The 15,515-nt window shown below is 41.2% G+C and overlaps 1 protein-coding gene across 1 annotated transcript; it reads left to right on the top strand.

The window, feature by feature from the left end:
* The first annotated feature begins 782 nt into the window (after positions 1–782).
* LOC117494866 (atrial natriuretic peptide-converting enzyme-like) lies at positions 783–13,618 on the top strand. Its single transcript, XM_034145859.1, has 11 exons — positions 783–1,393; positions 1,628–1,993; positions 5,265–5,624; positions 9,774–10,127; positions 10,570–10,587; positions 11,089–11,152; positions 11,236–11,279; positions 11,549–11,699; positions 12,488–12,601; positions 13,290–13,357; positions 13,485–13,618. The coding sequence occupies exons 1-11, from the start codon at positions 1,013–1,015 to the stop codon at positions 13,506–13,508; spliced, it is 1,944 nt and encodes a 647-aa protein (XP_034001750.1). The 5' UTR covers positions 783–1,012; the 3' UTR covers positions 13,509–13,618.
* The last annotated feature ends 1,897 nt before the right edge of the window (positions 13,619–15,515 follow it).

Genomic DNA, 15,515 nt, shown 5'->3' on the forward strand with positions numbered 1-15,515 from the left:
GTATGTAGTGTCTTTACTTTAAAGAGTCCTCTCCTGCTGATGTTCAGGTGTATATCAGTGTGTAGTATCTCTACTTTAAAGAGTCCTCTCCACCTCTTTTCACCCTCTGTCTGAAACCAGAGCCCAGTCTGCTCTGATTGGTTAGCTGGCCGGCTCTGTTGTGATTGTTCAACCGCTTAGAGATGTCCCGCCCCTTAGCCTATCACGTACAATGTGTTGTAGTGCTAGCCAATAGGATTGTTCCATAGTGTGTGGGAGAGAAACTCCCTCTGGAGGAAACACGGAGATTTTAGCCTTTGGAGACCATTAACATGCACTAAAACCTATAACACACTACAGGAGAGGGAAAACCCCAACAAGCAGAATAACAAATAACCTTTATCTTCAGGCGTCCTCACGACTTAAAGCTCGGACTTATTTCTTAAAGGAAAACATAAATCTGGTATCTTTAAAACAAGAAAGTGAGAGAATCAACTAGTCCTGTTTACGGTCAAATCTAAAACCCTTTGTTCATCGCACAGCAGAGAAATGTACATTGAAGGAAGAAAAGGCAAAAATAAGATCAGTAGAGCAGAAGATAAACAAACACGTGAATCAGTAAACAACACAATGTCTTTATTATGGAAATACAAACCAGAGAGGACATGACGCCTAGTTCTTTGTTTTGTATTGCAACATGTTTACACAGAATTTCTCAATCTTATTGGTGTTGAAATACTTTCCATGCAGAAATGTCATGTGCCAGCCTTTGTGCAACTCTTTATTGCCCCCAGGTTCCTCAGAAAGCACTCGATCAAAACCAGATGTTCCCCAGAACGCTGCTCTGAGACCAGTTTAGCTTTCATTACGTGTGGAGCATCTCATTGATTTGTGACCTCAGTAGGGGTCCTAAATCAGTGCAGAGGCTCCATTCGTGGACTCCTACTCCACCCCCTGAGTAGAGAAGAAGAAATCACTAAACCTCTGAAGTCTTTGTGAAGCAGCGCATAGTTTTGAGAGCTTTCAGAGAGCCATGGAGTGTTTGTTTTTAGTAGTTTTGGGTTCGCTGCTGGTTCCTCTGCGGGCACAAAGCAGGACAATCTGCAAGCCCATGACCTCCGCCTTTTGTCAGGGTTTGGGGTACTCCACCACCCAACATCCAACAGGAGCGACGGGGTACAGCCTGCGGGAGATAGGACAGATCGTGGAGACTTCGTGCTCTCCGAACGTGGCCGTGCTCATGTGCCGGGTCGTGGTGCCGGAGTGCGGCTCGGAGGAGGACGCTCGGATGAGGCCGTGCCGAGCGCTGTGTGAGAAGGTGAAGACGGACTGCGAAGCTCCGCTGAAAGCCAAAAGGATCAACTGGCCGTCGAGGCTCCGCTGCGAGACTCTGTCCGAGAACAACTGCGTGCAGGTCAGTGTGAAAACATTCATCTGTTTGCATCTTATATCATATTCCATTTACTTGTATATATCCTATTGTATCTGTTTTATTTGTTCTATGTCCTATATATATTCATGTTGCACTGTTGGAGGAGCCTGTGACCTAAGATTGTCATTGACATATCTACACTAGCTTATGTGCATATGACAATAAAACCTTTGAAGTGGTTTTATGGACAGCGCTGATTTGTTTCTGTTCCTGTAGGGTCAGGTCTCCAGCCCCGCTCAAACATCGTCGGCTACATGTGAGGAGATCACCGTGGCTCTGTGCCTGGACCAGACGTACACTGAGACTGTGCTGCCGAACCTCCTGGGCCACGCCTCTCAGGAGGAGGCCGGCCTGGAGATAAACAAGTATTCCCCTCTCATCCAAGTGGGCTGCTCCTCTCACCTGAAGCCTTTCCTGTGCTCCGTCTACACTCCGAAGTGTGTGTCGGGCGCTGGTCGGCCTCCCTGCAGGACGCTCTGCGAGAAGGCCAGGTCGGGCTGTGAATCCCTGATGAACAAATACGACATCCAGTGGCCAGAAGCCCTGCGATGTGAAGCCTTCACCACCGAGAGCTGCGAGAACGTAAGTCTCCTCTTCCTCGTTTTCTACTTTCAGGTTCATATCAGTATGTAGTGTCTCTACTTTAAAGAGTCCTCTCCTGCTGATGTTCAGGTGTATATCAGTATGTAGTGTCTCTACTTTAAAGAGTCCTCTCCTGCTGATGTTCAGGTGTATATCAGTATGTAGTGTCTCTACTTTAAAGAGTCCTCTCCTGCTGATGTTCAGGTGTATATCAGTATGTAGTGTCTCTACTTTAAAGAGTCCTCTCCTGCTGATGTTCAGGTGTATATCAGTATGTAGTGTCTCTACTTTAAAGAGTCCTCTCCTGCTGATGTTCAGGTGTATATCAGTATGTAGTGTCTCTACTTTAAAGAGTCCTCTCCTGCTGATGTTCAGGTGTATATCAGTATGTAGTGTCTCTACTTTAAAGAGTCCTCTCCTGCTGATGTTCAGGTGTATATCAGTATGTAGTGTCTCTACTTTAAAGAGTCCTCTCCTGCTGATGTTCAGGTGTATATCAGTATGTAGTGTCTCTACTTTAAAGAGTCCTCTCCTGCTGATGTTCAGGTGTATATCAGTATGTAGTGTCTCTACTTTAAAGAGTCCTCTCCTGCTGATGTTCAGCTGTATATCAGTATGTAGTGTCTCTACTTTAAAGAGTCCTCTCCTGCTGATGTTCAGGTGTATATCAGTATGTAGTGTTTCTACTTTAAAGAGTCCTCTCCTGCTGATGTTCAGGTGTATATCAGTATGTAGTGTCTCTACTTTAAAGAGTCCTCTCCTGCTGATGTTCAGGTGTATATCAGTATGTAGTGTCTCTACTTTAAAGAGTCCTCTCCTGCTGATGTTCAGGTGTATATCAGTATGTAGTGTCTCTACTTTAAAGAGTCCTCTCCTGCTGATGTTCAGCTGTATATCAGTATGTAGTGTCTCTACTTTAAAGAGTCCTCTCCTGCTGATGTTCAGGTGTATATCAGTATGTAGTGTCTCTACTTTAAAGAGTCCTCTCCTGCTGATGTTCAGGTGTATATCAGAATGTAGTGTCTCTACTTTAAAGAGTCCTCTCCTGCTGATGTTCAGGTGTATATCAGTATGTAGTGTCTCTACTTTAAAGAGTCCTCTCCTGCTGATGTTCAGGTGTATATCAGTATGTAGTGTCTTTACTTTAAAGAGTCCTCTCCTGCTGATGTTCAGGTGTATATCAGTATGTAGTGTCTCTACTTTAAAGAGTCCTCTCCTGCTGATGTTCAGGTGTATATCAGTATGTAGTGTCTCTACTTTAAAGAGTCCTCTCCTGCTGATGTTCAGGTGTATATCAGTATGTAGTGTCTCTACTTTAAAGAGTCCTCTCCTGCTGATGTTCAGGTGTATATCAGTATGTAGTGTCTCTACTTTAAAGAGTCCTCTCCTGCTGATGTTCAGGTGTATATCAGTATGTAGTGTCTCTACTTTAAAGAGTCCTCTCCTGCTGATGTTCAGGTGTATATCAGTATGTAGTGTCTCTACTTTAAAGAGTCCTCTCCTGCTGATGTTCAGCTGTATATCAGTATGTAGTGTCTCTACTTTAAAGAGTCCTCTCCTGCTGATGTTCAGGTGTATATCAGTATGTAGTGTTTCTACTTTAAAGAGTCCTCTCCTGCTGATGTTCAGGTGTATATCAGTATGTAGTGTCTCTACTTTAAAGAGTCCTCTCCTGCTGATGTTCAGGTGTATATCAGTATGTAGTGTCTCTACTTTAAAGAGTCCTCTCCTGCTGATGTTCAGGTGTATATCAGTATGTAGTGTCTCTACTTTAAAGAGTCCTCTCCTGCTGATGTTCAGCTGTATATCAGTATGTAGTGTCTCTACTTTAAAGAGTCCTCTCCTGCTGATGTTCAGGTGTATATCAGTATGTAGTGTCTCTACTTTAAAGAGTCCTCTCCTGCTGATGTTCAGGTGTATATCAGAATGTAGTGTCTCTACTTTAAAGAGTCCTCTCCTGCTGATGTTCAGGTGTATATCAGTATGTAGTGTCTCTACTTTAAAGAGTCCTCTCCTGCTGATGTTCAGGTGTATATCAGTATGTAGTGTCTTTACTTTAAAGAGTCCTCTCCTGCTGATGTTCAGGTGTATATCAGTATGTAGTGTCTCTACTTTAAAGAGTCCTCTCCTGCTGATGTTCAGTTGTATATCAGTATGTAGTGTCTCTACTTTAAAGAGTCCTCTCCTGATGATATTCAGGTGTATATCAGTGTGTAGTGTCTCTACTTTAAAGAGTCCTCTCCTGTTGATGTTCAGGTTTATATCAGTATGTAGTGTCTCTGCTTTAAAGAGTCCTCTCCTGCTGATGTTCAGGTGTATATCAGTATGTAGTGTCTCTACTTTAAAGAGTCCTCTCCTGCTGATGTTCAGGTGTATATCAGTATGTAGTGTCTCTACTTTAAAGAGTCCTCTCCTGCTGATGTTCAGGTGTATATCAGTATGTAGTGTCTCTACTTTAAAGAGTCCTCTCCTGCTGATGTTCAGGTTTATATCAGTATGTAGTGTCTCTGCTTTAAAGAGTCCTCTCCTGCTGATGTTCAGGTGTATATCAGTATGTAGTGTCTCTACTTTAAAGAGTCCTCTTCTGCTGATGTTCAGGTGTATATCAGTATGTAGTGTCACTACTTTAAAGAGTCCTCTCCTGCTGATGTTCAGGTGTATATCAGTATGTAGTGTCTCTACTTTAAAGAGTCCTCTCCTGCTGATGTTCAGGTGTATATCAGTATGTAGTGTCTCTACTTTAAAGAGTCCTCTCCTGCTGATGTTCAGGTGTATATCAGTATGTAGTGTCTCTACTTTAAAGAGTCCTCTCCTGCTGATGTTCAGGTGTATATCAGTATGTAGTGTCTCTACTTTAAAGAGTCCTCTTTTCACCCTCTGTCTGAAACCAGAGCCCAGTCTGCTCTGATTGGTTAGCTAGCCGGCTCTGTTGTGATTGGTCAACCGCTTAGAGATGTCCCGCCTTTTAGCCTATCACGTACCATGTGTTGGAGCGCTAGCCAATAGGAGCACAACTGTTACATAGTGATTTCACTATGTGCCACCACTAGTCTCCTTTGGGTTCATCTTGTTTCTCTTCGGAGCCGTTTTGCACCTCTTTGTATTCTTAGGATCTCGTAGAAGTAGTTTTTTCTTTGTGGTCCATTTGAGTCTCTCTTTCTGGTTGCTCCCTTTTTTCTTTGAGGGACATTTTTAGGCGAAAGCCAGTAAGACACTTAGCCATGCCAAATAACTACATTTTTCACGTGTTTTTTTATCTCCGTTCTTTCAGATTCAAGGTTTCCCTCAACCATCGTCTGCATCATGTGAGCAAATCACCATCCCTCTGTGCAGAACCCTTCCCTACTCTCAGACTGTGCTGCCGAACCTCCTGGGCCACGTCTCTCAGGAGGATGCCCGCCTGGAGATGAATCAGTTTCTTCCTCTGGTTAAAGTGAGCTGCTCCCCTCACCTCCAGCCCTTCCTGTGCTCCGTCTACGCCCCTGAGTGTGTGGTGGGGACGCCGCGGCCCCCCTGCAGGACTCTCTGTGAACACGCACGCTCCGGCTGCGAACCTCTGATGAATACGTTTGGTTTTGTGTGGCCGACAGCCCTCAGGTGTGAAGCCTTTTCCACTGAGTCCTGCGATCACGTGAGTCTGCTCTCTGAGGACAGATGTTTACTCAAAAGTATATGTGTCTGATTTCTGAATATGTGTTAACACTTGATATAAGACCTAATAACAATGCAGTGAGATATAGGGTCTTGTATCTCAGATGAAGTTTGTATTAAGCTTTTCGTAAAAGAAGGATCATCTTGTTTCAGGAAATGAATCTAACTTGATTTTAGAAAACCTTTGAGCATTTCTGGCTTTTAAAAAAAAAACAGATGGTAGTTATGGGTACTTTTTACTGAAGTACACTTCAAAGCCCATACTTCTTTACTTTTACTTGAGTAAAGAAGTTTAGTCAGAACTTCTACTTTTACCAGAGTATTTTTAAACACGAGTATCTGTACTTCTATTTGAGTAAAGGATGTGTGCAGAGGTGGGAAGTAGTGGAGTACTTAAGTACATTTTTCTGGTATCAGTACTTTACTCCACTACTTATTTTTCTGACGACTTTTTACTTTGACTTCTTACATGTTGAACCCAAATACCTGTACTTTCTACTTCTCACATGTTGAACCCAAATACCTGTACTTTCTACTTCTTACATGTTGAACCCAAATACCTGTACTTTCTACTTCTTACATTTTGAACACAAATACCTGTACTTTCTACTTCTTACATGTTGAACACAAATACCTGTACTTTCTACTTCTTACATTTTGAACACAAATACCTGTACTTTCTACTTCTTACATGTTGAACACAAATACCTGTACTTTCTACTTCTTACATGTTGAACACAAATACCTGTACTTTCTACTTCTTACATGTTGAACCCAAATACCTGTACTTTCTACTTCTTACATGTTGAACCCAAATACCTGTACTTTCTACTTCTTACATGTTGAACCCAAATACCTGTACTTTCTACTTCTCACATTTCCCAAACAGGCTGGTTCCTTTAGTTTGAATGTGTGTTTGGTGGCGTAATCATTATTATTTAGAGTCATTGCGTGCCTATTGATTTGAACACGATCCGTGTATCCATCATTTCCTGGTCTTCTCTAAAGAAGAGGGACCAATGAAAACGTTGTCATGTTGCCGTTGTTCAGCATGGAAACATTCATTAGCAGCGTTCACACCAAGTACTTTCCTGTACTTAGTTCCGGCACTAAGAGCCCCGGCGCTTTTAACCCCAGGGCACTTAGTACAGATCGCGTTCACACCGGAGTACTTTTCCCTGAGGGAAGATTACGCAAATGAGCCGCTGACGTCACTTCTTCTTCTTCTGCTTGCTTTACTGGCAGGCCACAAACCACTTCACGGCGAGTACAGTAGGTGGCGGTATGCACCTTAAAGTTGTTTGCAATCCGCTACAAAACAAGAGAAGAAGAAGAAGAAAAACTTCCCGCGTATACTGCGACGCCCACCCACTCGCTGTACATTAGGCGTCTGTTGTTTACCTTCCGACCTCAGACATGATGGAGATGGAGTCGACTGAAGTTGTGCTGTTTGTGCTCATGTTATACAGCTTTGTAACTGAGTTAATGCAGCCTGAGCAACTTGCGTACAATAACAAAACAAGCCGAGCACGAGTGGTGGTGGTGGAGAACGCTTTTGGCAGACTGAAGGGCAGGTGGCGGTGCTTGATGAAAAGAAACGACTACAAGATCACAATCCAGGTGGCAGCATGTTGCATATTACATAACCTTTGTGAAAGTAATGAGTACAGGGACGAATGGACTGCCTTACCGGCGACCCAGCTTCATGAGGCATCTGAACAGCGTGTAAATTGTAAACATTTTGACAATGTTTCTCTTTTATTTTCCAGTCAAGACAGGCAACATTACAATAGTGTACAGTGTGGCAATATAATAACAATAAACTGTGCCAGGTGTGTTGTATGCACAGTAAATAGGCTCAGCAGCAAACCCACCGTTATTAGTATATATATATCTTCCTGAGACCCACTGCATCCGTCTGCCATAAACACTATGGAAACATACATGTTAGTTTCGGCCCATAGTGGACTCCATTTTGTGTTGTGTAAAATGGGGGGGGGGGATTAAAGGTTTGCAAATCCCCATGTCCTCCTCAGAGGACAATCATAAAAACATTTAGTTTTAGGTCAAATCATATTTAAAATGATATAAATTATCATATTTGTGTATGTGCCCCTGCCATTCCTCCACAAGGTTGCAACATTGATGATAAATAAATGACAAATAAAGCTTTGCCAGTTTATAACCGATGAAACATGATGGTATCAGAATAATCACTTACATGTGATGTATAGGATGCTACGGTCACTAAAGATAAAGTGTCAGGAGAAATAAGCAAGATACAGGATCTGTTTAACAGTAAATAGAAGTTCACATTTTTAATGTAAATAAAATAGAAGTTGTACATGTAAATTAACATTATCAATATAAAATAAAGTGTCAGTTGTATCAAGACTATATAATAACAGTAATAACAATAATATAAAATGAACTGGTGAGCATCTTGTCCTCCGTTTCCTGGGCCTTGGTGAACAGCACCATCTGATCCCCGTGCATCGACTCTTTCACCACGGCACGCCGGTCCTCCAACGCCTGGACGGTGTCAAAGAAATTCGCATCCCGTGTCCGCTTTCCTAAGAGGGGAAAATAAGCAAGATACAAGATCTGTTTAGTCACCATGTAGTTTTACAACATACTAGGAATGTTTTTTTTGTATTTTCCCAAATAGAATTAAGGTTTCACAAATCTCAAACTGTGTTATAAAGAATGTTTAGCCTCTCTGGGATAATCCAGTCCAAATAAATCGGCTATGCAGCGATTTAAGAGGTTCAAACACGGAGGATTGTGCTTCATGTATGCTTGAATTTTGTTTAATGTTGTTGAGGCAAGTTTTCGTACCGGAAGTCATGTGACCTCTAGCCCTGATGTTTACAATGTTTGTGTGAGACATTTGTAAATGCCGGTCTTGGCGAATACGTTTTCACGCTGTTTCATAATTGTACCAAGAAGGAAATAAACATGATTGTGAACATCAGTTCGATGCGTAACGTTCTTTCAAGACAAAGTTACAGTGTGTGTACCTTTGCGTTTGGTTGCTGGTAAGGAGGACGACCTAGCGCTGTGATCTAGAATGCAAAGCTCGCTTGTTTCCAATCCCGAAAGTTGTCCATCCTCGCCTGAAACACACGATTAGTGCCATGAGTTAGTGAAGCAAATTACAGAAACACTGCACAGTTATTCACAAGTCAAAACGTTTTCATAGCGGCCGAGAATATCTAGCTAGCTAGATGTAGCTAGCTCGGGGCCGGTGTTAGCCTATTCCGCGTAGCATGGCTAGCTTGATCTACTGAGCAAATAAAAGTACATCTGAGACCATTATTGTGCAGATTAAAACCCCAGTGCATGTAGTTGATTTTACCTTCGTCGTGGTCGTCATCGTTGGCCACTGAATCCGCCGTTTGTAGTCCTGCCTGAGTTTCTTTATTTTTAGCCGGTGGGGCTGTGCACGATTCCCAGGTCGAGTGAAAGCTACTGAACTGGCTTCAGTAGCATTCCCTGGGTCGCGTCCTCGGCGTAGATCTCCAGAAGCGCCGACACCTCCTCATCATTTCTTGATGCTTGCCATAACTGCTTTCAAAAACAAACCCAACGCTCCGTCGGGATTTTGTAGCGAGGGAAAACAATGGCGTCTCCACACAACATTTTTCACAGTTGTACGGGCGTGGTTTGCAATTCGCCCAGCCAATCAGCACTGGGGCACTTTTGGGGCACTTTGCACCCTCAGGAAAGTACGCTCTCTCAGCCGGCTCTAAAAATGGGGGTAAAAGTACCCGAGATTAAGTACGATTTTTGGTGTGAACGCGACATAAGGGGTACTCACGGAACTAAAACGCGAAAAGTACGGTGAAAGTACTCCGGTGTGAACGCGGCTATTGGCTAACAATGACATTATTGTTCTATTAATATAAAGGGAGGTTAGGTACTCTTTAAAACAGCTGCTAGTTATGGGTACTTTTTACTGAAGAACATTTCAAAGCCCTCTTTACTTTTACTTGAGTAAAGAAGTTTAGTCAGTACTTCTACTTTTACCAGAGTAATTTTAAACCAGATATCTGTACTTCTACTTGAGTAAAGGATGTGTGTACTTCTGCCCTCTCTGACTTGGTGCACTCTTCTTCTCTTGCTGCAGTATGGAGTGGGCAGCAGTGGGGGGGTCTGTGAGCCGATCACCATCCCCATGTGCCAGCACCTCTCCTACAACCAGACCATCAGCCCCAACCTGCTGGGACACACCAGTCAGAGGGAGGCGGTGGGGAAGATGTCCTTCTTCAACGCCATGGCTCAGTCCATGTGCCCCGTGGACGTCCGCCTGTTCGTCTGCATGGTGTACGCCCCCAAGTGTTCGGGAGGGGAAGTGCAGCGGCCCTGCAGGTCCTTCTGTGAAAGAGCCAAGCGGGGCTGCGAGGGGACGATGGCCAGCTTTGGGGTTTCCTGGCCAAACGACCTGCAGTGCAACGCTTTCCCCGAGCAAATGTGTGTATCGGTAAGAAACGGACACGTTGTGGACAGAAATATATTTAGACAGGTTTTGATTCGATTTGATTTATTTCGAACGTGTAAAACAATAATACAATAATAATAATTAAATGAAACGTATGATACTGTACAAACCTAAGCAGTATCAAATTGATAAATAAATTATTATTGATTTACAAATTAAATATAAACAAATTATCTACCTAGATACACATCTGAAAAGGGGTGGGAAGAAGTTTACACTTATTTAATCCCACCCCTTCTCCCAAAAACTAAATTATTAATATATATATTTTTTTTTCTTTGAACAAAACGTACATCTAAATGTATATGTTGTTTATGTTTATAAATAGATGATATCATAGGGTTTAATTTGATTATGTAAATGAATGCTCATTGGACCTTTGCTGTTCTGTTTTTACATGACATCCTTTCCTTTTGTTTCACAGGAAGACAGCAGGCCAGATGTGAGTATTTACCTAAATAAATGTTCATAGTTCTTACAGGAGAGGACTTAACTTAAGGGTTTAAAGGTAGCTGAAGGAAAAAGTAAGTCGTGTTGGGAAGATGTTGGGATGTTGTCCTCATTGCTGCACCAGTGACTCCTACTGTGTTGATTTGAGAGGAATAGCATGTGCCCAGTCCAAACTGGAAGAATAAAATACCACAGAAATCTGCTAATTGACTATTTGTGCATCAGTTAGTACTCACCTGTGTTTCCTTAAATAAAACGTCAGAGTGATCGAAGAATAAAAAAACAGAGAAAAGTCAGATGATTTGAAGTTAATGGGGGCCGCATTTAACAACAGCAACACTTTATTAAAACATCTGTTTCAAATTTCACACAACTCTTAGCCTTTGGGGTAAAAAGTCCTCAAAATGTTTACATTAAACTTACTGTATTATATATATATTGCATGGCCATGTTGTGTTGTCAGTTCTTGGTTCATCTCTCTTGTTTCCGACAGACGCTGGATGCTGAAGGAGTTCTCGCTAAGCTGAACGCCGGGGGCTACACCGTTCGTGGCAATAGTCTGTTTATTTTCCACTTAATATATTCAATCATCTGAATGAGAAGTTTTTACACTCTAACATATTTATCGCCCCTTATTTAGCCCTGACTCTCAAGACAGCCCGTCTCCTGTTGACCCTCATGGACGTATCCTTTGCAACGGCCAAACATTTCTACTGGCACCAACCTGATCTGATGCAATATTTAGCTCAGAGAACAACGTTATAGTCTCGTTTCCCCATTGATCAACTGTGACAAAAAACAGTAAATGGGGCAGCTTTAGCCAACATTGCTAATTTCCAGCTGTTGTCCCCGGCCAGATGATAATGCTCTTGAAGTTGATTCCCATCTATGCTATAAGGATATTGAGGTGCATTCCTTCGACTAATTCAAGTTCTTTAACCGAGGGCTTTCAGGCAGACCGGTCTGGAGACCTGAATGTGGTCGAGGTCTTCAAGATGGAGCACTATGCGGCTGTTGTCAGGCGGGAATATGTGGAGAGCTACGAGAGCAGGAACCCGCCCTCCGTCACTCAAACCCAAATGAAAAGGGCTTTGTCCGTCCACGGTGACTCGTTCTGTCTTCACACTGATTGCTTTTCTTATAACCACGTATTGAATCATCAGCTTACAAGCTTCTAGACACATTAAAGGTCTCCTATCGTGCTATTTTTAAGCATATCTCATGGGTCTCAGATATATAAAAATATATAATATATGATGTGTTTTGCTCAAAATACCAAACAGATCATGCATTTTAGACATCCCTCATATCCCTCTATTCCAGCCCTGTTAGAGAAACGCTGATTCTGGGTCCTTAGCTTCAACAAAGAGGGGGTGGGAGCTAATGCCTGATCAGAATTCTACGGAGATACTCAGCTAAATGCTCCCGTGATCAAGGATTATTTCTGAAACAGTATGGAGTTCAAACTATTTTTCTCTCTCAGGTATACCACAAGGTGAGTTCCTTTTTGTATTTCCTGCTTCTTTACACATACTCTCTCCAGTACAGGTTAGCTCTGAGCGTTAGCGATGCTTGCTAATGTAAACACAGACCATATTACGTCCAAAACACGTCGCGCATTGTTTCTGATAGCAACGTTTCTGATAGGGCCGTGGGTGGAAAGCCCGCCCACATTTCAGATATTACGTTATATCGGACGCAAATCTGGATCAGCTCCGTGGTTCCCCCGTTTTTAGAGATGTGGGTACGGAGGAAAAGAGAGAGGGTTTTATTTTCTTTGTGAGTCTCCTGGGGACACATATTTATGTATAAAAAAGTGCATGATAGGAGACCTTTAAGGAAAGCAGAAGCACTCGAGTTGCATTTTGCTTAAATCTGGTGTTGCCTTGCAGAATTCGACTTGGACGATGAAACCTTCATAGTTCTGTGGAACGGGATCCGCTCCAGAGACGGGATCGAATACGACGAGTATGTGGCCGTCATGACCAAACTCCTGATCCTCAGAGGTAATATCAATCAATCAATCAATCAATCAACAACTTTATTAATCCTGCAAGGGGCTATTGGTTATGAGCAGCTTATGTCATGCACACAGGCAAGAACATACAGGTTCATAGAAACCAAATGATCTGTGCCCCACACTTAGTGCTGCCAGTGGTGGAGAGCAACACAGTACAATTACATAATTCTATAGTACATGGTCTTTACTTTACTGTATTTCACCCAAGATATATAGTGCATCCACAATGTTGAATATAAGCTTCACGTGACGGCAGATCTGGTCCAGTGTGAGTTATATTTCTGAATCAAACGATGAACTGATGTTTTGGGTTTGAGGAGACTTCTTGTGTTAAAATCTACTTATTTATATAAATAGTTATCACCGCAATAAACCGTATTTAATTTTGTCTTAATGAACATTATTTAATTTCATATTCTGTTCTTGTACATATCATATTCTATTTACATGTATAGAGGCTTCTTGCACTATTGTTGTATTTGATTATATATGTTGCATTGTTGGAGGAGCTCAGGTCAGAAGAATTTCATTGCCATTTCTACTCTGTAGTTTATGAGCATATGACAATAAAACCTTTGGATCTTGAATCTGATATTCAGCAGATTCTGCACGTGAAGATGTGTAAAAAGTTGTGGTTATAATTCAGTGATAGTAACTCTTGCTTCTCGTCTCAGATCGTTTCAATACTCATCAGCTGAGGTTACCGTGTGACTGCCAGGTGGCCAGCTTCTCATACAAGCAGGTGAGCTGGCAAATATGCATGTGGGAATATTTAGATCCCATTTGGATGGATGACAATATCCTGTATCTGGTGTGGAATACATACGGTTATATTTTAATTTATAATATCTATTTTTTTCTCCTTTCAGTTCATGAAATCAGCCATAATCTGAGGGTCACATGGAAGCTGAATGGATTAAAGCACAGATGTTAAGAGCTGTCATTTTATTTCCTCCATTCACAAATCTTCTCTCTTCAAGGAGATATTAAACACTGAGAATAAGTTGTTGAGAGTTCAAGATTTTCTTATCAATGTCTGAAGTTTGTGTTTTTGGTTAACATGTGAATTCTGTACAATGACTTCCCACTTACAATAAAAGGTAATTGGTTAAAATATTCTTTATTTCTGTTGGCAGTTTATATAGAGACATCTTAAAAAGTACAATTATGAGTGAACAGAAGTGAAAAACAACAATTCAAATAAATCCCAGCAGACCGCAGCAAAGTAGCTAAGCTTTATAAAATGAACGTAATAAGAATAATATTTTTTTCTGTCTTAGGTGTGATTTACTGCGATTGGTGAGTTAGATCTTGTTATTGTGTGACTATGGTGTTTTAAAGGGTTATTCAGATTCAATGAAATCACACAAAAACACCAACAAACAAACCCAATCAGGGCACCAGCGGACAAGCAACTTGTGCGAGGTCAAATGAGGAGTCTAGTGGCTTTCAGGGTTCTTACACCTTTTCCAAAGTCAAATTCAAGCACTTTTCAAGCATTTTCAAGGTGCATTTTCAAACTTTTCAAGCATCTTACAGCTGTTGTAAATTACATATTTATATACACATACTTATACTCAAATGATTATTTCCCTACCTCACATTAAATCAGATGTTCTTTATGCTATAAACAACCAAACGTGTGTTTCATAATAGCATTCTACACGAGGATGAAAAATTAAAGAAAATAAAACTAAGTTTAAAAGTAGATCTGTAAGGCATCATCATATCATATATATTATTCTGAAATGGACCAATCTGCACAATGACTACTTTTACTGTCGCTACTTTAACTATATTTTGATGAGAATACTTTTCTACTTTTACTTGAGGAACATTTTGATCGAGGGACTTATTCTTGTAACAGAGTATCCCTACACTCTGGTACTTCTACTTTTACTCAAGTACAATATCTGAGTACTTATTCCACCTCTGGTAGCGTATTAGCCTGAATTGTAGCCACAAAATCAGGCAGACCTGCATAAAAATAGACAATGGTAACAAGTGGAAAATAATATTTACAAATGTGTACAATGATTTGTAGGTCATGTTGACTACTCAAGACACCTGACTTATACATCTTCAAAGGAAGATTGTGTTCATTCTACAATTACATGGGATTAAAGCAAAATGTAGTTTTCCTTGTATAATACTTCAAGATTTTATAATCCTCAGTTTATAATTTATAACAACATACTAACAAGCTAAGGTCTAATTACGCAACCAAGTCTCACGGCATTTCGTGTTATAGTCACGAAATAAATGTAATCTATTGATTCGTGTTCACCAACATGATTTTCGTGTCACACAGAACGATTATAAAAGCAATGTATTTCTATTGGTAGTATGTTTCGTGCCTGCGTCTTTTTGTCCGGAAGCTGTGTGGTTCATAAAAACATGTTCTTACCTTTATATATACAGTCGTTGGTTCTTACTCAATATCAAGCCACGATTATTGTCTTTATTTTAAATCGGATAATGTAGTTTTTTTTTGCCGTCTGTGAGGAAAAGAAATGGCTCAGAGCCTCAGAATACTGAAATCTGTATATATTTTTTTCCTTCTAATTTGTTATTATTTGTGACCCGCTCTATCGAAATCAGTCAAAAGTCGCAACGGCTCATTTAAAAAATAAACGTGGATTTCTGTAAAAAAACTAGTTTTTCAGGGTTCGGGTGTTTTGTTTGATTTTAAATAAACAAAGTCTTGGCTTTCAGAATATGAAACTGTTATTGCCAAAATCTCATGATAAATACCTTTTTGAAGCTTGTAAAGGGAAGAAGAGGCACCTCTCAACCCGCACCCTGCTCTTGCTCCCTCCGCTGAAATTATGAATGTATAGTAATCACACAGAGGCGTGTGGCGCAGTGGATAGAGCCTTGGTGTTGGGATCAGGGGGTCA

This window comes from Trematomus bernacchii, unplaced genomic scaffold (assembly GCF_902827165.1).
Source record: "Trematomus bernacchii unplaced genomic scaffold, fTreBer1.1, whole genome shotgun sequence".
Taxonomy (NCBI): domain Eukaryota; kingdom Metazoa; phylum Chordata; class Actinopteri; order Perciformes; family Nototheniidae; genus Trematomus; species Trematomus bernacchii.